Source organism: Eschrichtius robustus, chromosome 11 (assembly GCF_028021215.1).
Source record: "Eschrichtius robustus isolate mEscRob2 chromosome 11, mEscRob2.pri, whole genome shotgun sequence".
Taxonomy (NCBI): Eukaryota; Metazoa; Chordata; class Mammalia; order Artiodactyla; family Eschrichtiidae; genus Eschrichtius; species Eschrichtius robustus.
The window spans coordinates 109995049-110021736 of NC_090834.1; the positions used below are offsets into that span (position 1 = coordinate 109995049).

The following is a 26688-nucleotide window of genomic DNA, read 5'->3' on the forward strand; positions in this document are numbered from 1 at the left end:
CCGCCCCTCGCGGCAGCCGGAACTCGGCGACTCGGGACCTCGGCTGCTCCGGGCCCAGGCCGGACTGCGGCCATGGCCTCGGCGGCTGTGGAGAGCTTCGTGACCAAGCAGTTGGACCTGCTGGAGCTCGAGAGGGACGCGGAGGTCGAGGAGCGCAGGTATGGCCGCCGGCCCGGGCCTCGGGGTCGGTCCGGCGGTTCCCCCAGGCCCCCCTACTCTCCCAGCTCAGACCCTGGGCGGACCTCCCTCCTGGGGGCTCGGCCTGACCAGCCTTGGGGTCGGGATTTGCCCTCCTGACTCCTCGAGTCCGGATCGCGGCTGTGAAGGGGCTCGGCCTCCTCCCCCAGAGATAGAAGCCTCTTCACCCCCCGGGGAAGCCCGTTCCGTTTGGGGGACCCTTAGGAAGGGTCTGTTCTCCCCCTGAAGTCCCCCTCTGAACTTTGCCTCGTAGGTCCTGCCTCTCTCCCCAGTTCCATCCCCAAAGTGTTCTCAGCCCTCTTCCGTCATCGTCCCCTCTGTCAGTGTTTGCGCCTGTTCCGTGCCAGGCCCCGAGTGAGATAGAGTCACTGATGGTCCCCTGGCGGCTGGGTTTGAGCGGAAGGGGCAGGTGGGAGCGGAAACAGTTCCCTTCCAGCGTGACAGGTGCTGACCCGTGTGTGCAAGCAAAGTGCTGTGGGAGCAGGAGGGTGGACAGCTGACCCTGGGGAGCCTTAGGTTGAGGCTGGCTTCGTGGAAGAGGTGGTGCCTGAGCACAGCTTGCAGAAAAATAGGGGTTCAGGTGGATGCGGGGGAGGATATTCCTGGAAGAGATGTGGGGAGGAAGGGCAGCCCTGCAGGCGAGGGTGGAGCCCTGAGAAAGCCGGGCTTGTTTTCGTAGGGCTGAAACTTTGAGAGATGACACTGAGGGCTGTAAAAGCACCCCACATACATCAGTCCCTTTAAACCTCACATCAGCTCTGCGGAGTTGGTTACTGTAATTCTCGTTTTATGTCTAAGGAGGCTGAGACAGAGGTTAAGTCACGTGCTCCAGGTAACACAGGTCGAGCCAGGATTTGAGTTCAGGCAGGCTGATCCCAGAGTTTGCGCTCAACCGTTGTGCTGCCCAAGTGGAGAGGATTTGTTTTAGAGGTTTTTGATCGTGATGGTTAAGAGCGTTTGCAGTCCTGTCGACCTCAGTGGGATCCCAGCTCCATGATTTATGGCTGGGTGACTTTGCAGCCTTAGTTACCTCATCTGTAAAATGAGATCATTCTCACAGCAAACCAGTGAGGTGGGAACACAATGATCTCTTAAGTCAAGTGATCAGCACGGTTCAGAGTACAGAGTAAGCACCCATGGGAAGATAGGCGGGGGCCAGATTGGGAAGGGCCTTGTGGAGAAGATTGTATTATATTCTTGTGCAGAGGATGGGCCTCGGCTCAGTTAAGCAGGTCAGGGAGGTGAATAGATTTTCATCTTAGGGGGATCTGTTGGATGTTGCTGCTGGGATTGGCTGGGGAGAACCCAGAGGTAAGGAAATTAGGAAGCTCAGTTTAGTCCAGAGACGGCCAGTGATGTGGGCTTGAACCAAAGCTGTGGCGGCGAGGAGGAGGCAGGGGTGGATTCTGGGTACAAATGGGAGGGGCCTGGTGGGACTCAGTGACACACAGGACCCAGGACAGAAGGTGAAGATGAGCGAAGGTTCTGTCTTGGGAAACTGGGAGGAGGGCACAGACTGCGTTGGGGCTATGGGGGGGGGGCAGGTTTGAGAGGGGGCAGGTTTAGAGTTTCCCTGGTCACCCTTAGTGCCTGTGCAGAGATTGCCATCTGTTCTTCCTGCACGGTTGGAAGTAAAAACTGGTAAAATACAAATACTGAAGTCTCAACATTGGGTGTCTCCCAGGTCCTGGCAGGAAAATGTCTCTCTGAAAGAACTCCAGAGCCGAGGCGTCTGCTTGCTGAAGCTGCAGGTATCCAGCCAGCGGACCGGGATGTACGGACGGTTGCTGGTCACCTTTGAGCCCAGGAGATGCATATCTGCAGCTGTGCTTCCCAGTAACAGCTTTACTTCCGGTCTGTGCATTTTTCTCATAGGTGGACGTTGAGTATTGCTGTCTGCAGGTGTGGGTTGTAAAGACCAGGTCACATACGACCAGTTGGGGAATAAAGCATTGTAATGGAAAACTCTCACTTAGGAATTCAGCAATTACGAGGCTTTTTGGTAGTTTAGATCAGCGCTGTCCAGACTGGCAGCCACCAGCCACGTGGGGTTATTGAACACTCGAAATACGGCTAGTGGTTGCTGCTCGTGTAAAATACACATGAGATTTTGAAGATTTAGTACAAAAAATTTAGAATATCGAGTAATTTCTTTGAATACTGATTATGTCTTGAAATGATAATATGTTTCATATATTGGGTTAAGTAAAACATGATTAAATTTACCTGTTTCTTTTGGTTTTTTAGTATGGCTACTAGAAAATGTAAAATTACACATGATTCTCACATGTCTCTTGAATAGCCCTGGTCCAGATGGTTCAACGTGTGTAGTTGTGTATTCCCAGACCTTCCCTGTGCCAAGGATACTTTGGCTAAACTTGTGGCAGCTCTGCTGGAAAGGAGGGGCAGTTAGAAGAAGCTTCTTAAGCTCACACCTGGGATGCTTGTTTTATTTATTTTTTATTTTTATTTTTTCCTTTGGCCACGCCGCACAGCATGCGGGATCTTAGTTCCCTGACCAGGGATCGAACCTGTGCCCCCTGCAGTGGAAACGCGGAGTCCTAACCACTGGACCACCAGGGAAATCCCTGGGACGCTTGTTTTTCATCAGACCTGGAAACTGGGGGAGGGCAATGCTGCCGAACGCTGTATTTCCACTAGAAAAGTCTCTCTGCCTTGTTTTGGTGGTGACAGAGTTTGTTGGTTTCACATTTCGATTTTCTAGACTCTTGCCCCACAGTCGTTGGAATACGGACGGGCTGGGTTTGGAGACAGATAGGAGGAGGGGAAGCTGCTGGTTTGGAGTCAGATCTTACACTTTGCTGTTAAGTGGCCGAGAGTCAGTCACGTGTCCTCTGAAGAACAGAACCAAGGGGATTACAGTTGAGCTTTCGGCCTCGCCATCAGGATGAGTGGGTGGGACTGAATGTACGTGCAGGGCGTTTGTAAGCTCTGAAAAGCAAAGGAATAATATGTGTTCAGTTAGTGAGTGTTGTGGAGTGAACGACCTGAGAGGTTGATGAGTAGCTGATAAACAGGAAGCCAGCTGCTGATGTGAAAAAGTACGGAGCTGAAAACCTGACGTGTTGCCTCAGCTCCTGATCAGACGTAGGTGGGGTTGTTAGTTTCTCGTCTCCTGAAGAGCAGTTTTAAGGCTCTGTAGTTGAGAGATGTGAATTCTGCAATGTGGGACCCTACTCAGGGCGGCCGGTGGGGAAGTCACAGTCGGGACGGGGTCGCCTGCGCTCAGCCTCACAGAGGCCCCCGTGCGCAGAACCAGACCTCGGGCCCAGGGGCGCTGCTGCCACCTGCTCTTCGTCTTTAACAGTTGGGGCGGGAGACAGAACAGATTCAAGGTGCAGATGAAACTCATTGGCTGGAAGGAAAGCAGCTAGGACTAAGAATACGCCTCATGCCTGGCTGACGTCTGGCACGTACTCTGACTCGGAATAAATGGCGTGTGAGTGTGTGGGTGGCCCTGGCTGCATCTCAGCGCGGATTCTTGTTTGGTCAGAACTGTCTGTGTTCAAGTGACAGAAACCCCGAGCCAGGTGGGCTGGAGCAGGAGGGGGCCGCATGGGTTGTGATAGGTGGAAGGTGGCTGCAGGGCTCAGAGGAGGTCACCTGGGCTCAGTTCCGCTCCGCGTCTCGGCTCCGCCCTCTCCTGGGTCGGCTTCCTTCTCAGGCACCAAGTGGTAGCAGCTGCAGCCCTCACGTCCTCTCCAGTTGCTGGTCCAGCTGGGAAGGGTGAGGGCCTCCTTGCAGCTGTCCACCCGAAAGTCTCACCACGTCTCAGGGGCTCTGATTTGGTCCCTTGTCCATCCCCGAGCCAGTCGCTGGCCAGGGGGCACGTGAAGCCCTGATTGGCTCGGGTGTGGGTCGTGTGCTCCGTCCCGGCAACAGGGGGAGCCTCTCAGGCTCGCCTGGTGATGGTGAATCACCAAACAGCTGTCGCAGGAGTGGGGCGGCCCAGCTGAGCGGGCAGCAAACCACCCTGTCCCTCCTCCATCAGTCTTCCCTTTCCACCTGGAATGTTCTCCCCCAGGTGAGCCCGTGGCCCCCACTCTTTCCAGGGCCCACCCTGCTTCCGGGTCACCCCTCAGAGAGGCCCTTCCCATACACTCTGCAATGGCACCCTCGTCCCTCTCCACCCTCTGCTGCACTTCATCTTTTTTCTCTTTTTTTTTTTTTAATTAATTAATTTATTTATTTATTTTGGCTGTGTTTGGGTCTTCGTTTCTGTGCGAGGGCTTTCTCTAGTTGTGGCAAGCGGGGGCCACTCTTCATCGCGGTGCGCGGGCCTCTCACTATCGCGGCCTCTCTTGCTGCGGAGCACAGGCTCCAGATGCTCAGGCTCAGCAGTTGTGGCTCACGGGCCTAGTTGCTCCGCGGCACGTGGGATCTTCCCAGACCAGGGCTCGAACCCGTGTCCCCTGCATTAGCAGGCAGACTCCCAACCACTGCGCCACCAGGGAAGCCCCTTTCTCTTTTTTAATACATTTATTTATTTTATTTGTTTTTGGCTGCATTGGGTCTCCGTTGCTGCGCACAGGCTTTCTCTAGTGGCGAGCGGGGGCTACTCTTCGTCGCAGTGCACGTGCTTCGCATTGCGGTGGCTTCTCTTGTTGTGGAGCACGAGCTCTAGGCGCGTGGGCTTCAGTAGTTGTGGCACGCAGGCTCAGTAGTTGTGGCTCGTGGGCTCTAGAGCACAGGCTCAGTAGTTGTGGCGCCCGGGCTTAGTTGCTCCGCCGCTTGTGGGATCTTCCTGGACCAGGGCTGGAACCCGTGTCCCCTGCATCGGCAGGTGGATTCTTAACCACTGTGCCACCAGGTAAGTCCCTGCACTTCATCTTAACTAAAGCCCTTGGCTCTGACCCCTGGTAGGTTTTTGTATTTGTGCCTCTCCTCCCTAACGTGAGCTCAGGGACCATGTTTTATTCCTAATATAGACCAGCACCCAGAACAGTGCTGGGCACAGAGGAAGACTTTAAATATTTTATTGACCGTCATGTTTGTTTTAAACAGTTCATTGAGCTGCAGTAAATTTTCACATATGATGTTAGTTAAAAGTATTTTTTTTACTGACTTCATTTCTAATGAAAGTAACAGATACAATGTTTGAAATATGCTGGAATTTGTTATATGAAGTAATTCACGTTTAACTTTGTTCAGCGTTTATGGAACTGGTCTTTGCTTCTGTAGGTGACATAGTGGGTCTGTATGAGGAAGACAGTCAGCTGGCCACTGGGATCCTGACCCGGATCACCCAGAAATTGGTTACCGTGGCCTTTGACGAGTCCCATGATTTCCAGTTGAGTTTGGACCGAGAGCATTCCTACAGGCTGTTAAAACTTGCCAACGACATCACTTATAAGCGACTGAAAAAGTAAGTGTATGTGACTGGAGGTCACATGTGACATTTTCCTTAAACACACCTCACTTCTGCTGGGCAGAAGAGGGCAGGCACAGCCAGTCTGGGGTGGGTCGCGTGCCCCTCATGGGAGACGGCGGGTGGCAGCGTTGCGTGGGGCCTCGGGTGCTGGGTTAATTGCTGGTTTTCACTAAGCCCCTAATTTTCATTTTCTCCTTTGTCAGAACTCTGATTACCCTAAAGAAGTATCATTCTGGCCCCGCGTCCTCGCTCACAGAGGTCCTCTTCGGCGGATCAGACCCCAGCCCTGCCAGTGAGATACGTAAGAGCTTGTAGTTTTCCTTTCCTAGTTGAAATCACCATGGACAGGATCTCGAACAGTGAGACCCTGGGCCATTTTAGCAAGAGTTTGAGAATGTACAGTGAGAAGAAATCTACCTTAGTGTCTTTTTATAAGTTTCTTTGTGTGACTTGCTAGAACTAAGTCTCTTTCCTGTACACGGTGTCAAAGAAGTAGCTCATTCCATTTTTTTTTTTATGATGTTCTTTCTAACATATCTAAATATTGAATATTTTTGTTTTGAAATGCGAGGGTATTTCTTCTAGCTCAGTGCCCTGTGAGAACAGAGGATGGCTGATCATGCTTCATGCTTGATAGCATTTTTTTATAGTTTGAAAAGTCTCAGTTCTAAGTGCATTTGATTATTTTCTCAGTATCCTTTAAATTGAAGACAGTTTATTTCTAATTGTAAGAGTGCCGTGTATTGGTCATAGAACGTTTGGAAATAAAGAAGCATATAAACAAGGGAAAGAAATCACTCGAAAACCTGCCACTTAGAGTGAGCCTCAGTGATACGTGTGTGTATTCTCCTAGTTGTTTTTCCACCTCCACATAGAACAGTCTGACTTACATACAGACACACGCATGTGCACATGTACACACACACACACACCATTCTCACGGTGGTCTGTGCAATTTCTCATCTCCTTCAGTGTCTTGGAGAAGCTCATTTTGAGAGGAGTTTATCACCTCATCAAGCAGCTGTCTGTCATTGAACCACTCTGTAGATGTTGGACTTGGCCGGTTTTTACAGTATAGCTTCAGTCGTTCTCACACAACTACCACCCCACACCCTTTTCCTGTCAAGCCGGTGCTCATACCCTGGCAGTGTGTTGGCTCTAAGCTCAGGGCTGCTTTGTACCTTCTCAGATTCCAAAAGCACTCAACATTTCAGTACGATTTTATTTCTGCCGACTGTTTACCGAGAGGCTACTGTGAGCTGGGACGGGAACTAGCACGGTATTTGCTGTGTTTCAAGGAACCCGATGCACCCTGGTTGTAGCCAGCGTCCAGGGGAGGAGGGGACACGCAGGAGCTCTGGGTCGGATGCTCCGTTGCTCTCTCCGAGTCTGTCTCCGTCTTACCTCCGGGTCGGCACCCTGTGCCCGTGGGGGTCAGCGCGCGCGTCTCTGCTGCGGGCACCGCGGGGCGGAGGCTGCGGGTGCGAGGCTGGATGCAGCGGCACCTGCTCTCAGAGCACGGAGCTTATGAAGCAGGTCGTCAGAATCGGCCGTGGAAGATTCAGAACAGAAACATGGTCCTGGATCTGCTCATAATTCCTTTTTGTTGTTTGTTTTCATTGTTTTATGGGCGTTTAAAAAGGGACACTATGGTAGAAGTGAATCTGTTCCCAGAAACATTTACTTTGCAAGAAGCTGTTATTCTGGAGCATGAGTTGGCAGACTTTTTCAGTAAAGGGACAGATGGTAAACATTGTAGGCTGTGCCGGCCGGCGTGGCGGCGAGCTGCTGGGGACAGTGTCCCAGGGACCCCTGACTCACCGAGCAGGCGGCAGGCTGGGCTTGCCCTGCGGGCCACAGTCTGCAGATTCCTGGTCCAGGAGAACAAAGCAGGTTGATTTTGCGTTGACTGGCTGACCCCTGGGGAGGGCCGGCTTTCTCCTCATTACAGCCCGTATTTCTGTCGGCACACGCGGGGTCAGGGGTGGGGAGCGCCGGGTGACGGGGAGCTGGAGCCTCACTGTCGCTTGTTCCGCAGCCCCCCTGACTTTCTACAACGCCACTCTGGACGCCTCCCAGCAGGAAGCAGTCTGGTTCGCGCTGTCCCAGAAGGAACTCGCCATCATCCATGGGCCTCCCGGCACCGGGAAGACCACCACTGTGGTTGAAATCATTCTCCAGGCTGTGAAACAGGGCTCAAAGGTGGGCAGTGGGCACCGTGTCCCCGCCGGCACCCCTCACTCCGGTCTGCCGCGCTCGCAGGTGCCCAGCAGGGCCCCAGCCTGGGCTCCGGGGGACTCGGTGGGCAATGCTCCTGAGTGTTTACTGACCGAGCACTGGGCTGGGCCCTTTTCGGTCTCTGACAGCGCCTGGGGTGTGGGACCGTGCTTGGGACCGTTGGTCTGGGGTGGTGACGTCTGGGCTACTGTCGACCAGGCCACGGTCCAGGAGCCGTCCGCTCAGCACCCATGCTCTGTGCTCAGGCCCCTGCTGGGCACGCTGGGCGTGCAGGTGACCAGGGACAGTCTGTGCCATTCAGGAGAAGACCCTGCAGCCAGTTACCCGAGACAAAAGTGTCTCGGTTAATCAGGTGGTCTGGTGAATTGGGCAGAGTGCAGGTTGCCGGTTTCCGAGATGTGGAATGTGATATCGTGTATTATTGTTCGCTTAGATTTTTAATGGTTGAGAAAGGATCTTTCATCCTCCTCTGTATCAACACAAGTCATCGTGGATTCTGAGCACATGGAGAGCTTTTTAGAAAACCTTTCTGAGTCATAAACGTTGGATAAGGATAAGAATTAGAGCAATATGGTCCACGTTTGTAGGTGGTGCTTCTTATGAACGAGGCACCTTTCTCAGTCTTTCCAGTGTTCGCCCCTTTAATCCTCACAGAAGCCCCGGGCGCGGGGACTCTATGGTCTCGGGCCCCGTCCCTCCACAGTGGGTGGCAGAGCCAGGACTCAGACTCGGGCGGCACTCTCCCCAGAGCCCCTGCTCCTACAGGGAGAGCCATGTTGGTTACAAGGCCACGTCCAATGGTTTCCTGCAAATGACCATCTTGGCAAGACGTTTACCAAGAAAAGCTGGTGAAAGATGACTTACTGGTAGGGAGCAGATTTGATGGTTTAATTGGGTGCCTCTGTTTCAGGAAACAATGAAACAGGAGACCCGAGTGTTCACGCTTTGGTGCAAACCGCCTTTGGCCACCTGGATGGGGTGGGGACTCTCCTCTCCGCCTCCCCTTACCGCTCCGCCCCCTCCTAAGAGCCAGACTGCAGTTCTGGAAGCAAGATTGAGCCCGTTCAGAAAGGTTTTTTCTCATTCCGCTTTGTCAGATGATAAAGTGACTTGATGGGTGATGAGACGGGTGTCCCGGCCCTGATTATCTCAGGGCACTTTGAGGCCTTTCCTTCCAGGTGCCGGGCATCCTTTCTGGTCCTTTGGAGCCTAACAGGTTCTTAAGACCCGAGGTCTGGTATCCAGATGTTGTGTCGGTTTGCAGTAACACATGTCCTGCAGACTGTCTGCATCCGTCCTTACAGCCGGACGTTTACACTGTAACGTTACTGGTTGCTCACATTCCACCCTCCTCTCTTTAACTTTCGGACTTCCCATTTGCTTAATGTAAACTTAAGTGATTTCGTTAGAAAAGAAATCACCAAGCCCGAGTTTGCGCTGTGCTTCCCCAGGTCCTGTGCTGCGCCCCCTCTAACATCGCCGTGGACAACCTAGTGGAGCAGCTGGCGCAGTGGAAGCAGAGGCTCCTGCGCCTCGGGCACCCCGCACGGCTCCTGGAGTCCGTGCAGCAGCACTCCCTGGACGCGGTCTTGGCGCGGGGTGACGGCACCCGGATTGTGGCTGACGTCAGGAGGGACATCGACCAGGTCTTGGTGAGCAGCTCTCAGCCGGTGTCCGCCCTGCGTGTGGTGTCATGATCTGCAGTCTTTGCCGGGAGTGTGCTGTATCCTCTTCTTGCTTTTCTCTGGCCTTTGCCGATTCATGTACTTATCTAGAACGTTGGGACCGCCCATTTTTGGTAGAGACCTGTGCTCAGCACTGAACAGGGACTCACCTGTCTTCAAGATAGTTTCATGAAGAGGCGAGCAGTTGTCTTGCAGAAAATATTCCTCTTAAGGGTTCCCTGTGTCTGGCATGTTGGCTGGATAATATCGACCAGCAAAAAAAAAGCAGCCTGAAAATAAAAATTCAGAAAATATGCGTCCTCCCTAAATTTCTAGTCCATTAATATAAAACATGGTGTGACCCTTGTGAACGAGAGCTAGGTAGGTGATAGGTCAGTTTGAGATGGAGTTTCCTCGTGCAGTTCAGAACTTTCGAGCTCTTTGGTTCTCTAGTTTACACGTCCGCCCCCAGTTCCCTTAATCGCGTGTCCTGCCCTGTATTTGCTCACCGCCAGCCCGTCTCACTGCCTCACATTTCTCTCCTCGTGTCTGGGGCTGGTGCGAAGACTCAGCCTTCCCCACGGACCTGTGGAATAGTGGGAAGCCCAGGGGCGGAGACCAGGACACACGCATGTTACTCAAGGTTAAAGGCACTGTAGGAATTTGCAGTGATGTGATTCGTGCCGTCACACATGTGGATGATTTCATTTTCTTTTTTTTGTAATTTTATTTATTTATTTATTTATTTATTTATTTATTTATTTATTTATTTTTGGCTGTGTTGGGTCTTCGTTACTGCGCGCAGGCTTTCTCTAGTTGCGGCAAGCGGGGAGTAGTTGTGGCTCGCGGGCTCAGTAGTTGTGGCTCACGGGCTCTAGAGTGCGGGCTTCAGTAGCTGTGGCGCACGGGCGTAGTTGCTCCGCGGCATGTGGGATCTTCCCGGACCAGGGCTCGAACCCGTGTCCCCTGCATTGGCAGGCGGATTCTTAACCACTGCGCCACCAGGGAAGCCCGATTTCATTTTCTTGTTCCTTTTTAAATCCATGCTTTTTGGGACCTCCCTGGTGGCGCAGTGGTTAAGAATCCGCCTGCCAATGCAGGGGACACGGGTTCGAGCCCTGGTCCGGGAAGATCCCACATGCCGCAGAGCAACTAAGCCCGTGGGCCACAGCTACTGAGGCCGCTCTCTAGAGCCCGCGAGCCACAACTACTGAAGTCCGTGAGCGACAACTCTTGAAGCCCGTGTGCCACAACTACTGAAGCCTGCACGCCTAGAGCCCGTGCTCCACGAGAGAAGCCACCGCAATGAGAAGCCCACGCACCGCAACGAAGAGTAGCCCCCACTCGCCGCAACTAGAGAAAGCCCGCAAGCAGCAACGAAGACCCAATGCAGCCAAAAAAAAAAAAAAAATCCATGCTTTTCAGAGTTTTCTTCTCTGTAAGTTAGACCTCCCTCCTGTCATTCCGGCTAAAACCCCTTCTCCAAAGCAGAAATCACAGATAAGGAAGGGGTTACATGTCTTTTGCGTATGAAAGTAAGTCAGGGTCTAGGTAGACATTTTGGGGGCTGAAGAAAATATTTTACTCTCTTGACAAATGTGGAATAGTGAGAGAAACTCAGCTTCTCTCTGTATAAACTACTAAAACCCAAATCCTGGCACGCGCAGGTGCTTTTTCTTCCCCAGGAGCACGTCTGATGACTGTGCAGGGCAGGGCTGGGCTCCCACCCCTGGGCTCAGCTGAGCTTACTACGGTTCTTGGAGGACCTGCACTCTCCCTTCCTCCCTCTCCCTGTGGAGGTGACAGTGGCTCTAAGGCCAGTCAGGATGTCACCTGTGTGGATCTGTTGCTCCTTCAAGAAAGACTTTTGAGTTTTTAGCGCCTTTGAAGGGACTTACGGAAGTGGACCACTTGATGATAAATAAAAGCATTTTGTGAATTAAAAGGAGCTAAAATAAGTGCAAAGTCGAGCCAGAATTATGATGTTTTCTTTGCTTTTCTTTACAGGCAAAAAGCAAGAAGACCCAGGATAAGAGAGAGAAAAGTAATTTTCGAAATGAAATCAAGCTGTTAAGGAAGGAGCTGAAGGAGAGGGAGGAAGCAGCCATGCTGGAGAGCCTGGTGGCGGCCAACGTGGTCCTCGCGACAAACACAGGTGAGGGGACGGGCCTCCACCCCATGTGGCCTCGAAGAGGGCTGGGAGTATGCCCTCTTCCTTGGTTTTCTGGAAGAGTTTGGTAGAATTGTCTTTAAAATTGGGTAGAATACACCAATTCCAGCCCTTCGGGGCTTGGAGTTTTCTCTGTAGGGAGGTTTCTTCTTTTTTTTTTGGCCACGCTGCACGCTGGCGGGATTTTAGTTCCCCAACCAGGGATTGAACCCGGGCCACGGCAGTGGAAGTGCTGAGTCCTAACCACTGAACTGCCAGGGAACTCCCTGTAGGGAGGTTTTTAACTGCAAATTCAACTTCTTTAATTGATATAGGATATTCAGGGTGTCTCTTCTTGAGTGAGCTTGTGTCTTTCAAGGAATTTGCCCATTTAATCTAAGTTGTTCAATTCCTAGGCATAAAGTTGTTCATAGTAACCCCTTATCATTTAAAAGTCTATAGCATCCGTAACAATGTCACCTCTTTTGTTCCTGATGTTGGTAATTTGTATCCTCTCTTTTTTCCCTGATCTTCTGGCAAGAGGGTTATTAATTTATTGATCACCTCAAAGCACCGGCTTTTGGTATCACCAGTTTTCTCTGTTATTTTTCTGTTTTCTGTTTCATTGATCTCGGCATTGGTTCCTCTGTTATTTCCCTCTTCCCGCTCACTTGGGTCTAGTTTGCTCTTCAATTTCTGTTTTCTTCAGCTGGAAGCAGAGGTCATTGATTTGTATTGATTTGAGACCTGTTGTCTTTTATACTATAGGCATTTAGTGTCATAAATGTTTCCCCATGTACTGTTTTCACGACATCCCATAAATTCAGATGTATTGTGTTTTCATTTTCATTCATTGTGAAATACTGTCTCATTTCTCTTTTAATTTCTGTTTTTGACACGTGATGATTTAGAAGTGTGTCATTTTCTTTCCAAATATTTGGAGGTTTTCCAGATAGCTTCCTATCATTGATTTCTAATTTAATTCCATGTGGACAGAGGACATACTATGTACGACTTGGATCGTTTCATTAAGACTTATCTTATGGTCCAGAATGTGGTCTCTGTGAATGTTCCACGTACCCTGGAAAAGATTGGGCTGTCTGGTTTTGTTGAAGTGTTTTATAATGGTTGATAACTGTCGTTCAAGTCTGTATCTTACTGATTTTCTGTCTGTGTGTCCTATCACCGAGCGAGGGGTGTTGAAATCATCCATAACTACACATTCGTTTATTTCTCCTTGGGGTTCTGTCAATGTTTGCCCTATGTCCTTTGTAGCTCTTTTACTAGGGGAGTAAATGTCATGTTTTCTTTATTAATTAACCGATTTATCATTATGAAATGACCTTCTTTATCCCTAGTATGTTCTTTTTTTGAAATCTACTTTGGTATAAAGATAGCCACTTCAGCTGGAGACCACATTTAGCTGCTTTAGGCCTTTCTAACATGGCCACTTGGTTCTTAAAAGCCAGCAAGTGAGAGAGTCTTGTAGCAAGACGGGTTATAGTCTTCTGTAATGCTACCGTGACATGACACCCCATCACCTTTGCTATATTCCTTTGGCTAGAAGCAAGGCACGGGTCTGGCCCACACTTAAGGGGAGGGTATTACACGGAGTGTGAATACCGGGAGGCCAGGGTCAAGGAGGGGGTTGCCTTAGGGTCTGTCTGACACAGCCTCTCGTGGGGGCTACTCTAAGGGACAGGGTCCAGGTTCTGATTGACTCTGTAATTATTGTTTCTCCCAGTTGCCTTTTAAATCAGATAGGACAAAAACAGAATTACAAAAATGCTTTCATACTGTCTTTTGTTCTCACCTATGTAGTTGCCTTTATTGGTGCTCTTTGCTTCTTTGTGTGGATTTGAGTTACTGTCTAGGGTTCTTCATGTCACCCTGAAGGGGACTCCCTTTAGTATTTCTTGAAGGGCAGGTCTCAGCTTCTCTTTACCTGGGAATATCTTTTTTCTTCTCTGTTTTTGAGTGACTGTTTTTAGAGGTAGAGTTCTTGGTTGACAGCCTTTTCCTTTTAGTTGTTTGAATGTGTCACCCCTTGCCTCTCGGCCTCTATGGTTTCTGCTGAGAAGGCAGGGTTAGTCTTACTGAGGATCCCTTGTATGTGACAGGTTGTTTCTCTCCTGTTGTTCCTTCTTTGTCTTTCGGCAGCTTGACTGTGGTAAAAGTCTCGGTGTGCTCCCTTTGGGTTAACCACGTGGAGTTTGTTGAGTCCCCTAGATGTGTGCCTTGTTCTTCATCAGATTTGGGAAGTTTTCAGCCATTATTTTTTCCAATATTCTTTTGGCCCCTTTCTTGCTCTCCTTTTCTTCTAGGGCTCCTGTTATGCATACGTTGGTGTACTTGACGGTCTTCAAGGTGCTGGTCATGGAATTCATTCTTTATTCTTTCTGTTCCTCAGACTGAATAATTCAGTTGGCCTGTTTCCTGATTCTTCTGCCTTTTCAGAACTGCTGTTTAGCCCTTCCAGTGAATAACAGTTATTGTACTTTTCAACTGCAGACTTTTTTTTTTTTTTTTAAATAATTTCTGTGTCTTTATCAATAGTCTCTATTTGGCGGGACGTCATTCTCAGACATCCCTCGCCTTCACCTCCTGTGGGCGCAGAGCCCCAAGGTGAGCCAGAGGTGAGTGCGTAGGGCCTCCTCTGGTCTTTCCCGAGTGTGCAGACAGCCCTTACACGAGTGTGGCTTCTCGATTCCCGGCCACGTGTCGGAGCTTTCAAAGCCCACGGACGTCTCACTCCCCAGGTTTTCCTTCAAAGCTCTGGTCATCCTGCTTTGCGCCAGCTGTTATCCACAGCCTCTGAGAGCACGCGTGTGCAATGGTGGCCTCTGGTTGTTTCCCACTGACACCCCCTGGGGAAGGGCTGTTTGCACAGGGCGAGCTCCAAGTCAGGTCAGAAAAAGACAGTCTTGCGAGTGGGACCTTCCAGGGAACCAGCAGCACGTCTGACAGTGACAGTTCTCTGGGGGTGGGGCTTCGAAGGAGTTCTGTCCCCAGTGGGGCAGGCTGCTGCTTTTCACTGTGACTGCAGGCCATTGGTTTCAGGGCCAGCACAGAGCTGAGAGCGGTGCCTGTGCACAGGAATGCCACAGAGCCCGCTCTTCTTGCCCAGAGTTAGTCAGTTTTCGGAGCAGACACTCCTGGATTGCTGTAAGCTTTGGATTGATTTCTGGAGTTCTGAAACAGTCGCTTCTGACAGCTTTGCCAGTGTTCTCGTTGCTTTAGCGGTGGAGGGAGTTTCCAGAGGCCCTTAGTCAGCCGATTCTGCTCACATTCTTCTCTGACTGACTTTAATGCAGCACCCGCTGGAAATCACAGCCGCCCCTCCGTGCAAGGTCAGCATGTGGCCTTTTAGGTCCCTCCTGCTTAGACTGGGGAACGGGGAGTGAGATTCCTAGAAGCGCTTCCCTTTGCAACGTGAAATCACAGCCATAATCCAGGCACAGCTCTTAGCTATCCAAAGCCCCGTCCCAATTCTGCCTTCTCTGCGGACAGACTCCCTAACCGTCTCTGAAAAGTCGGGCTCAGGAAATTTATCAAGATGTAGGTCTTAGTCATAAGATAATATACATCTTAACGTAATTAACCTAGGGGAAAAGGGCAAGAACTCACATTTGTAGCATTTGTTAAAGCCTATCATCTTGTGGCAGGCACTTGATATATATTATTTAATATGTGTGCTACGTGTTTATATATGTATTTGGACAACCGATATGTGTTACTTGACACATCCGTGCTCTGTTAGTATGTGGTATGTGTAACGGTCTGTGAGATGCAGGTGTTGTCCACGTCTGTAGATGAGGAGCTGGGGTCGGGTGGCTTGCCCAAGGCCTCGCCGCTGTTTGTGAGCGTGGGCATGGGCCCTGGGTCTCGCCCGCACTGGACCTTGTTCCACTGTTCGGCTCTGGGTTCCATGGAGGAGGCACTGGTGCGGTGGTTCTGTGTTGCTGGTACTTGGGGGTTTTTCCCTGGGTGAACGCCCAGCAGTTCATTGTTCTGTGTGTTCAAGAGAACACCTAAGAAGAGAATTAACTAAATTCTAAATTCAGAAAATGATACAGAAATAATATTTAGAATTAAGACAGCCTTCCAAAGATTTGGGGTCCCAGCCCCAAAGGGCTGATTGATTTTGGTGAATGGAACGTTGGAGTGGCCCATGGCCAGGGGCGCACTGCTTCACACTTACACGTGGAGTGGGTTGGAACCGTGAGCTCCGGAACGTCCTTCCCAGGTTTTATTCCCAGGTGCAAGCATATTACACGAGCCTTAATACAAGACTAGATGATGAAACAGTGGCTTGTTGGTGGCTCTTTTGGGGTGACTGCAGCTAGGATGACACAGCCGGTGCATCCTGTAAAGGCTTACTGTTCTGATTTCGACCAGGTGCCTCTTCGGACGGTCCCCTGAAGCTGCTGCCAGACGGCCACTTCGACATGGTGGTCATTGACGAGTGTGCCCAGGCCCTGGAGGCCAGCTGCTGGATCCCCCTGCTGAAGGCCAGGAAATGCGTCCTGGCCGGAGACCACAAACAGCTGCCCCCCACCATCATCTCTCACAAGTAAGGCCCCTCCGCCCCTCAGCTGCCACCCCCTTCTCTATCCCTCGAAGCCCAGCCCAGAAGCCCCGGGCTCACCCGGAGGCCCTGGAGGTGCTGGGAAGCCTGGCCGATGTGCTGACTTAAGGATGTGCGGTGGGCAGGTGGCTCCCTGGGCATCTGAGCACCCACTTTGGCGGAGGGAAAAGCCTGGGGTCCCCCTGATCGGAGGTGTGGTTTCAGTTACACTGCACAGAGGAAGTAGGGTCTCAAGATGTATGACTCACAGATGCCAGAAGAGGGGACGCAGCCAGTGGGGGAGGGGCAGCCATCCAGCCCAGGTCACTAGAGAGCGGCTAGCAGACCTGTCGTTTATAAGCTGGTGGGGGCCGAGGCCACTGGCTTTTCCCGGGCTTCACTGTCAGGGGTGGTTGTAAAAGGCGCCCCGGGCGAAGCAGAGCGGGAGCGGGAGCCCTGAGCTCGGGTCCTTCCTGGGCGTGCGGGCTCTGGCATGAGCGGGATGGTCACACTGTGAGGCCGCCCGGGCAGCAGCTCCGACAGCAGTGGTGTTTCTCATCCCGCCGGGGGTGCCATCCTCCGTGCGCTCCTGCACTTGCTCGTTTAGACGGCAGCTCGGTCAGACGTGTGCTCCCTGAGGTCGCGGGTCGAGTGGTGTCCACCCTTGAGGCCCCAGAACCGGGCGCGTGCTCAGTCCCTGCCTGTCGAGTTGACGTCCTCTAACGGGGCGGCAGGTGGAGGTGCGCGTTCGCGCGGGGGTCCCGGGGGAGAGCTGGTCCCCTCGGTGGCTGCGTGACTGACTCTGGCTGATTGGCCCTCATCTGCAGGCACGTCCTTCTACTGAGGACGCAAGGGGTGGCTCAGGGGACCGCGCTCCTGCCGCTGTAGAGATGCAGCAGTCAGTCCCTGGTGGTGTGACTGCTTCCTGGGTGCCTGCTGCCGCCACCGGGCCTCTTCACCCCGTCCGCAGACCCCCCAGGGCTCCGGCCACGCTGGCCCCTCCGTCCCTCCTCCCCGGGTGTCAGGGGTCCCGCCCGCCCTTCATTCACTTCTCTGTCATCCCCGTCGACGGCTCGCTCGCCTGGCTTTCTCAGCCCTCGGCACTCCTGGCGGTGGTGTGTGTCGGTCCATCGTTTACTTCCCAGCGGCAGTGGGAGGCCTGTGAGGCCTGGAGACAAAGCCTGGCCCTTGGCATCCCTGAGCAAACTGGCCTCTTCCGGGCCAGCTCCCACACCCAGGTCCAGGGGCGGCTCCCAGAGGCTGAGGCCCCCGCGAGATCAGGAGATCTTGGCCCTCTCCCTGCTGCTGCTGTTGGAGACGAGGGTCTCCTCCAGTCCGTGTGAGGGAGGCCGTTGGTGGAGCTCACAGGAGGGGGGTGGGGACCCCGGAGTTGAGGAGTGTGCAGGTCAGGGTCCCCCAGGAAGGGGCGTCCGGCCGGGGGCTTCAGAGTGAGGGCGCAGAGCGTGGGGTGAATAAAGTGGGAGACGGGGGAACGTGGTTTGGAAGATCGTCCTGGTGGGAGCGGGCGTGCGCGTGGGGACGGGCTCGGACGCTCTCCAGAAGCGGGGCCTCGGGGGTGTCGATTCAGCGGCTGGTTCCGGAGGAGGCCCGGGGGGTCCTGGGAAGTGGGTCTCTGGGTGGACGGTGTGCCCTCGGGGAGGGGGCACCATATATGTGTGTGGAGAAAGTAGGGTGATTTGGGGGGAAATCTGTCTGGGGGGTCGTGCTGGGTGTTTCTGGGTTTGTGGTTGGGGCTGGTAGTCACTTCACCCCTCCTGTCCTTGGCGCTGCTTTTAATAGGTACCTTTATTAAACAGCATCAACTGCAGAGGTCTGGTCAGTCGCGGAGGGAGGACGGATGCCTGGAGTAACCCTGGGCGCGCTCCCTCGGTGGTTAGGGGAGGCTTTGGAGCCCGGCGGCCTGGCCGGGTCCTGGCTCTGCGGCTCACTGGCTGGGCGGCCTCGGGCTGGTCTCGCTCTCCTCGTGTGGAACAGGGGAAGCGTACCAGTAACCGGCTCAGGCTTTGTGAGGATGAGGCGAGTTAATCGGTGTAAAGTGTCGAGAGCGGTGCCTGGTGCGTGGGAAGCACCCAGCAGCCGTCAGCTACTCCTCTTGTTAGTAGTGGACTCCTCACGGCCGGAGTGTGTTGGAATTTTTAAAAGCTTGTCTGTGTTAGTTCCCTTTAGCTGCTGTAACAAATTACCACGAACTCAAGCAACAGGGGTTTATTATCTTACAGTTCTGGAGGTCCAAAATCAGTCACTGTGGCTTGAGATCAAGGTGTGGGCGGGGCTGGTTCCTTCTGGAGGCTCCGGGGAGAATCGGTGCCTTTGCCTCTCCCAGCTTCTGGAGCCACCTGCCTTCCTTACCTTGTGACCCCTCCTCCGTCTTCAAAGCCGGCTCTGCAGCATCTTCGTGGCTTTCTTGTCACATCGCCTTCTCTGATACTGACCCTTCTGCCTCCCTCTAAGAAGGCCCCTGTGATGACGTGGGCCCTCCCGGATGACCCGGGATCCTCTCCCATCTCTGCTCCTCCCCTTTGTCACCGAGGTCACATGCTTGCAGGTCCCAGGATTAGGATGTGGGCACCTCTGAGGGGCCGCACCCTTAGTTCTAGGTCAGAAGTGGGGCGTGGGTTGCGTGCTAAGGTTTGAGGACTGCTTTCCTCCCCGGCCCCTGGTTTCGGCGGGACTCAGGACTCAGGCCCTCCTTCCTTGTTCTCCCCTTGGGGCAGGGCCGCACAGGCGGGGCTGTCGCTGAGCCTGATGGAGCGGCTGGCGGAAGGGCATGGCGCCAGGTCGGTACGGATGCTGAGTGTGCAGTACCGCATGCACCAGGCCATCGCGCGCTGGGCCTCGGAGGCCCTGTACCAGGGACAGCTCACGACCCACCCTTCCGTGGCCGGGCACCTCCTGCGGTGAGTGACTCCGCTACACCCCCGTCCCCTGTGTCACCTGAACCACGTTCCATAAAGATCTGAGAGTGAAAGTGGCCTCTGACACTGGATTTCTGCATTTCGCCCTGGAGAGCTGGGTCGGGCTCATGCAGTCTGAGGTCCCTCGCTCTCTGCACCGTCCGCTGTCCTGTCGGGGCAGGGGGGCGGGCTGGGGGAGAAGGGCAGCGGGGCTCCTGTTTCTGGGACCCCAGCGCCGCTCTGTCGCTGGGGCCTCGTGTGTTCAGTCTCACCTGTGTGCAGGGACCTCCCGGGGGTGGCTGCCACGGAGGAGACAGGTGTCCCGCTGCTGCTGGTGGACACGGCCGGCTGCGGGCTGTTTGAGCTGGAGGACGAGGATGAGCAATCGAAAGGGAACCCCGGTGAGCCCGCCTGCAAAGCGCCAGCCTTTCTGCTTAAAAAGACCCCGAGCTGCGCTTTAAAACAGAAGCCCCTCTCAGTTGCCCACGTCACAGAGGAGCCGGGCGAAGGGAGGGGGAGGAGGTGAGGGCACGTTGCTCGCTGGGGAGGTGGTCCTGAGCCAGACGCCCTGGGAAGTGGAGTTCTCGACGGGCGGACGGCCCCGAGTCAAGGGATTGGGTGGGCCCAGGTCGCGTCCTATGTCCTCGTTCAGAACCGAGTGGCCCGGCGCCGCCGGGCTTGGCCTTGGGACGCGACCCTGGCTCACTCACAGGGCTGCCAGTCAGTGGGACGCACGGCCGTTCTTCCGCTGCAAGAGGAGGCTCCCGTCAGCTGCGGGTCCTGTGCTGTTTGCCGGGCCTGGTGGCCCCTCTGCCCCAGGTGGTTGGCTCGCAGGAGTCAGGCCCAGTGTGAGAGCAGCCTGTCGGCACAGATGGAAAAGCGCTTAAAAAACAGGTGTGCAAGGCGTGCCCCGCCTCGTGCTGAAGAGTCGCCCATTTCCCTCCAGGTGAAGTGCGCCTCGTCAGCCTGCACGTCCAGGCACTGGTGGACGCCGGTGTCCAGGCCGGCGACATTGCCATCATCACGCCATACAACCTGCAGGTGTGGGGCTCCGCTGTCTCTGTGTGTGTCGGGCAACTCGCCGCCCCAGAGGGGCCAGAGGGAGAGGGCGATTTATGGGCTCTTGGGACGAAAGCTCCAGGGTGGAACTGACCACATCCTGACTGGATCCAGGGCTCAAATGACCTCAGCAACGGCCTCTGTCCACCTGTCCGTGTTTTCCCCCTGCCATGCCGTCCCCTGCCCCATCCTGGGCTCTCGCCTGGTTTGCTGTGTCGGCTGCGTTTTCAGGCCTGCCCTCGGGGGCCAGGCAGCCTCAGCCCGACGTCGTCCTTCCAAGGTGGTCCCGGGGGCCGCCTGTCTCCTTATGGCACTTCCCACGGGAGTCTCAGCTTTGAGTCTTACTGGTCCAGCTCAGGTTGTCCCGTCCCTGAGCCGCTGGCCATGGCCGGATGCTGGGTCCTTGCCCCTCCCGGGGTCGGCCTTCCGGCTCATGGGACACCACGGGGCTGGCGCGGCCCCGGAGGCTGCCCAAAGGAAGGTCGGGGGCGCGGCTGTCGCCTGGAGAAGGCCGTGGGTCGGGACCAGCAGACACAACAGACGTCTGCTGCCTTCTCTTGGGCTTTTTTGCCGTTTCCCCTCTCAGTGCCTCTGTGCTCGTGAAGCAAAGCCTGCCTGCTTTGGTAGGAAAGACGTACCTGCTTCAAAGCATTGTGAGGCCCGCAGATCAGTTGCCGTCCCGGTTTGGAGGCGTCACACGTGGGGATGTCTGAGCCAAGCGAGATGGTGGCACGCACGTCAGCGCTGGGTTGTGGGTCACAGCTGCCACGTTTGTGTGCTGTCTTATCTGTTGTGCGCACGCCCACGGGAAGAGCGGTTCTCGGAAGCCTTCTCCCCGAGGCTCCTGCGGGGCCTCCCTGGGGCCTGGCAGCTCTGCAGGGCCAGGACTCTGCCGGGCTGAACGGCAGCGTGTCCAGGCCGCCCCGACCTGGGCTGTGATGTGCGGCCTCGCTTGGTGTTTCAGGTGGACCTGCTCAGAGAGAGCCTCACGCACAGGCACCCGGAGCTCGAGATTAAGTCCGTTGACGGCTTCCAGGGCCGAGAGAAGGAGGCTGTGATCCTGTCCTTCGTCAGATCCAACAGGAAAGGTGCGGAGCTGGGAATTCCCTGGTGGTCCAATGGTTAGGACTCGGCGCTTTCACTGCCCAGGGCCCAGGGTCGATCCCTGGTCGGGGAACTAGGGTCCCACAAGCCGAGCGGGGTGGCTGGGGAGGCCGGGACGCTGCTGCAGAGGGGGGTCCCGAGAGCCCAGAGCTTGTCTCCTGGCCTGCAGGCCAGTTTAGCCTCCGGGCATGGCTTCTGCGGCCAGGGCTTGTGGATGTTCCATCTGGTAAGAAAATTGTACCCAGAAACAGTTGTTAGTTAACGGGCTCTGTGAGTCGTTTCCAGTACGAGGTTGGCAGCAGATAAGAGGGGGGGATAAGCTGAGGCGGGGGAAGAACACACTGGAATGTCCCTGGCGCTTTCCCTCGTGTGTCGGCCGCAGCTGCAGCCCTGGGCTGTGTCCTGGGTCTGGGCTTAGGGAGAGGACTTTGTACCGACTTGGGAATGAGCGGCAGTCTGGTAGCAGCCAAAGCCCCAGGTGGGACCTCAGGACCGTCCTAGATGGCGGCTGGGGGCCGAGGGGTGGGTGCTGAGCGACGGGGCCCCTGGCTGCGGGGGTGGACGGAGCCACGTGGTTCTTCTCGGGTGATGGTCGCTGATGGGGGGAGGCCTGCCTTCCTAACCCTTAGTCTCTGCTCCCCGTGCCCCCCGGCTCGTGTGCAGGTGAGGTTGGCTTCCTTGCCGAGAACCGGCGCATCAATGTGGCCGTCACCCGCGCCCGGCGCCACGTGGCCATCGTCTGCGATTCCCACACCGTCAACAGCCACGCCTTCCTGAAGACCCTGGTGGACTACTTCACGGAGCACGGGGAGGTGCGCACAGCCTTTGAGTACCTCGACGACATCGTCCCTGAGAACTACTCCCGTGAGGGTGCCCAGGGCCCTGGCCAGGCCGGCGCGAAGCCCCGCGGCTCTGCCGCGACGGCCAGGAGGGCTCCCGGGAGCAGGCGGCCCACGGGGGCCGCGCTGGGTCGGAAGAAGCCGGGCACGGCGCCTTTGTCCTCCGAGGCCCAGCCTCAGCCCAGCCTCAACGGAGGCGGCCGGGAGGGAGCCAGGAGCAGAGAAGGCGCAGAGCAATTCAGGGCCGTGATAATGGAGTTCGTGGCCAGTGAGAAGACACAGCTAGAGTTCCCTGCCTCCCTGGATTCGCAAGACAGGATGTGGGTCCATCAGATCGCGGAAGAGTATGGGCTGAGGCACGAAAGTGCCGGGGAGGGGAAGGAACGGTTCATCACCGTGAGCAAGAGGGTCCCACCGGCCCCTGCGGCTCCAGCACCCCCGGCAGGGCCTGGCAGCAAAGCCCCTCTGTGTCCAGAGCCCCCCAGCCCTGCGCAGACAGAGCCCCCCATCGGGGAGCAGAGCAGCCAGGGCCAGCCGGACCTGAAGGCGCTGCACCTGGAGAGGCTGCAGAGGGCGGGGAGCCAGCAGGAGCCGCGGGCCACGGGCTCCGGGCCGCGGAAGTTAGCAGAAAAGAAAAAGAAGAAAGAAGCAGAAGGTAAGCTGGTCGACTCGCGAGAACATGGGCGTGGTGTCCCCTTTACTGGGGGGTTTGCCCCACCGCAGACCCACCTGCCACCCTCGAAAGAATCAGGAACCCCTTCCCGGTGGTGCCCCTGCCCTGATCCTGCACTTTGTGCCGGGTTTCAGTCGGTGTGGTCTGAGTTCCCTGAGGGCCGTGCTAGTCACAGTGGCCTCTGTGTGCCCGGGGCCTCGCCTAGGGCCCGGCAGGTAGGGAGCCCTCAGAGCTTCTGCTGCAGGTGAAGGGCCCGGAGGAGCAGCCGGCGTGGGCCCGGGGCCCCTGGGAACGGAGGGGCAGCCGCAGCGCCCTGCCGCGGCAACGGCGCTCCTTCCACGGGCTCGCGGGGTCCCAGGCAGGGCCGCGCACTCCGCTGTCGCATCCCGGGCTGTGCTGGCCCTCTGCTGGGGCGCCCGGGGCCTGTTTACTCTGCACCCCCGTCCCGTACTGAGATTGGAGGTCCAGGGTCTGGATTTTCTGGAGATGCCTCGGTGAGCTCTGTTACAGCCGCTTCCCTCTTGGCAAGACCGCGAAGCCGGTCCCGTTCCCCGTATCCCTTGATGCCTGTGTGCAAAGCTGCACGAGCATAATTCTCAGCTTTCAAAGCCAGCCTTCCTGCGTCTGAGGGTCCGTCTGAACTCGCTCCGTGACACTTAGTGAGCGACCTCTGTGTGCCAAGCTTTGTGCTAGTGAGCAAGACGGACGCCACCTCCGCCCTGTGGGAGCTGACACTCTGATGCGGGAAGGAGATGCTTCACTCCTGTCTAAGCCCCACTGAGAACATGTAACTGCCATGGAGGACGGGGGCCAGGAAGGCATGACCGGAGGACCTGGCCTTCCTTCCAGAGGAAGGCGTGGGGCGTGGCCACTGGAGGACCGAGCGCCCTGGGGAGACATCACCCCATTTCAGGGGTGCTGGCACTGCTCGGGGTTTGAACTGCTTGAACGCTTCTTCAAGCAGCCAGAATTATGGTGTAATTACAGAATTACGACCACATTATAATTGTGTCTCTTTTCCTCTTCTGAGCGTTTTCCTACAACTTTAAAAGATTTTCACACACCTGGTTACGAACGTTAAGGTTGCGTTAACCCTGGCCGGTGAACGTGCAGTAGTTCATCTGACCATTACCCTGGAGGCATGGTAGTTTGGGTTTCTTTGTGCTTAATGAGGTAAGGAACATTCTCACATTTAAATGCTTTTCTGGATTTAAGAGGATGAACTTTGTGCAGGCCTGCTTCCTGCACTGCCAGCCCTTTCTGGAAACTCATGCCTTCACTGCCTGGTGTGACTGGTCGTCGGTTCGGTGAGGGACCCAGCTCGATGGTGCGTCTGCTCACTTGCTGTGGCCCCGAAAGCAGGAGGCCGGGCGCAGCTGCTCGATGGGGCAGCCGTGGGCCCAGCGGGAGAGTTCCGGTCTGACTTCTTTCTCCTTGCCTGTTCGGGTGACGCCTTTCTCCCCTCAGGACCCATGACCATAGATCTGCCCGCCGGGGAGGACTTTGACGCCCTGGTCTCGGCTGCCATCAAGGCTGACAACACTTGCGGCCTCGCCAAGTGCACAGCCAGCGTCGTAACCCTGGGCCAGCTCTGTCTGCACTGCGGCCGCCGTTACTGCCTCGGCCACCACCTGCCCGAGGTACGCGGGCCCTCGGGCTCGGGCCGTGGGGAGGGCGGCAGGGCTTTGTCTCCAGGGCGCAGATCCTGGGTGTATGCACCCCATGCAGACTGTGGGCCTGTGCCTGTGTGTGTGTGTCACCCACATACAGACTGTGGGCCTGTGCCTGTGTGTGTGTGTGTGTGTGTCACCCACATACAGACTGTGGGCCTGTGCCTGTGTGTGTGTGTGTCACCCACATACAGACTGTGGGCCTGTGCCTGTGTGTGTCACCCACATACAGACTGTGGGCCTGTGCCTGTGTGTGTGTGTGACCCACATACAAATTGTGGGCCTGTGTGTGTGTGTGACCCACATAGAAACTTTGGACCTGTGCGTGTGTGTGTCACCCACATACAAACTGTGGGCCTGTGCGTGTGTGTGTCACCCACATACAGACTGTGGGCCTGTGCGTGTGTGTGTCACCCACATATAAACTTTGGACCTGTGCGCGTGGGTGTGTCACCCACATACAAACTGTGGGTCTGTGCGTATGTCACCGCCAAGCAGATAGAGATCACCCTGCCAGGGAGGTGTGGGAGCCGGCGCTGCACTGGCATATGCTCGGAGGAGGGTCTGGGCAGGGCTGCAGGAAGGGTTTTGGGCTCTAGCTGCCAGCCCTGCCAGGGTGTGGACCCTGCCCGCCCCCCAGCCCCGGGAGCCCGTAGGTGAGGGTCCATGTGCGGGAAGGATAGGGAGCCCCTCCGAGGTTGGTGCTGGGGCTTCATGACCCCCGAGCTCTGCGATGGCAGAACTGGGGGCCTCTTGCCCCGCGCCCGGCGCAGCACCGCCTCTCGTGTCCCCCCAGATCCACGGCTGCGGGGAGAGGGCTCGCGCCTATGCGCGGCAGAGGATTAGCCGGGAAGGGGTCCTCTACGCCGGCAGCGGGACCAAGGACAGGTCCCTGGACCCTGCCAAGAGGGCGCAGCTGCAGAGGAGGCTGGACGAGAAGCTGGACCAGCTGACCGGCCGGCGGAGGGGCAGGAGGAAGGAGACGGGGAAGTGAGGCCAGGAACCCCACCGCCTGCACCGCCTCTGTGTCTGAAGCTGTGGCCGCCGGTGCGCGGGGCTGCCCCCGGCGTCTTTCTGTCCCCGGTGGCAGCTCCTGGCGACAGTGCTGCAGGCAGAGCCACGCCGTCTGCCCGGTGACGGGTGAGGGGGCTGCGGGAGCCCCGGGCGGTTAGCTGCTCTGACGCGGTGGGTCGCGGTGGAGAGGCCGGGGGCACAGCTAGGGCCAGTGGCCGCTTCTCAGGGCTGCTGTAGGGAAGGCCCTGGAGTGCTGCGCCCCCTTCCTCACTCCCGGCCCAGGCCATTCCCCGAGATCCCGCCCTCGGAATCACGGGCTGCTGCTTCCGGCGTCGGGAAGGTTCTGTTCCCTCGGACACCTGCCTGGGCCTCAAACTCCATAAAAGTGATGCCCCCGCCGTCCAGGGCTGGCCAGAGTTCAGCCCGTCAGGTGAGGGAGGGCGCACAGGTGACGTCTCGGAGCTGGCACTTCTCCTGCGTGCCCGCATGCACGACTCGCCCCTCGTTGGGGCTGTGACTCACCGAGGCCGTCTTCTGTCTGTCCCCTCGTGGCTGCGGTGGCCCCAGCCTGACCTGACAGCTCTGGCCGTTCTGCTGCTGTGCAGGCCCTAGGTCAGGCCCGGGTGTGGTTCACGAAGGCTCCCTGGCCGGCGCCTGCCCGTCCTCGGCGCCGTTCCCGGTGCCGGTCTTGGGAAAGAGCCACCCCAGAGCGCCGGCGCTGCTGACCCCTGCAGACCCAGAGCCCCCGGAGGTGTCCTCCCGGGTCCCTCGTTGAAGAGAACCCCAGGTGGATGTATTCTTTTATCCTCAGAGTTTTATGTGTTTCAAAGGGATATAAGTGATTTAAAAACTAAATAAAAACATGTGCACGCGGTCCACAGTATGTGTGTTATGTGTCTCCGATGGTCGTTCTTCCCCTCTTTGCTCAAAGCGTCACTTTCCGAAGTGGTTGAGAACCGGTGAGCGCAGGACACTCGGGGCCTCGTGGGGGAGGTGGGCGCCGGCCAGGGAGGGCAGCTCTTGTCCTGGGGACAAACGACAAGGGGGAGAAAACGTACCTGTTCTGCTTGATTTTCTACCAACTGGAACGAAAGTTTCAAGTTGGCAGGTGTAGCACTGTGAACTGGAGAGGAAAACACAGGGTCCGGCTCGAAGGAAGGACAGCGCTGAGGATGGCGCTTTGCCTAGAGCCGCCGCTGGAGAAGA

At 55.9% G+C, this 26688-nt stretch overlaps 1 protein-coding gene across 1 annotated transcript; it reads left to right on the forward strand.

Moving 5' to 3' along the window:
• The first annotated feature begins 1 nt into the window (after position 1).
• IGHMBP2 (immunoglobulin mu DNA binding protein 2) lies at positions 2-26356 on the forward strand. Its single transcript, XM_068555495.1, has 15 exons — positions 2-158; positions 1883-2052; positions 5401-5584; positions 5794-5891; positions 7629-7792; positions 9280-9480; positions 11500-11647; positions 16040-16214; positions 18944-19126; positions 19406-19524; positions 20070-20164; positions 21147-21270; positions 21950-22780; positions 24266-24438; positions 25265-26356. The coding sequence occupies exons 1-15, from the start codon at positions 73-75 to the stop codon at positions 25460-25462; spliced, it is 2949 nt and encodes a 982-aa protein (XP_068411596.1). The 5' UTR covers positions 2-72; the 3' UTR covers positions 25463-26356.
• Positions 26357-26688: the final 332 nt, after the last annotated feature.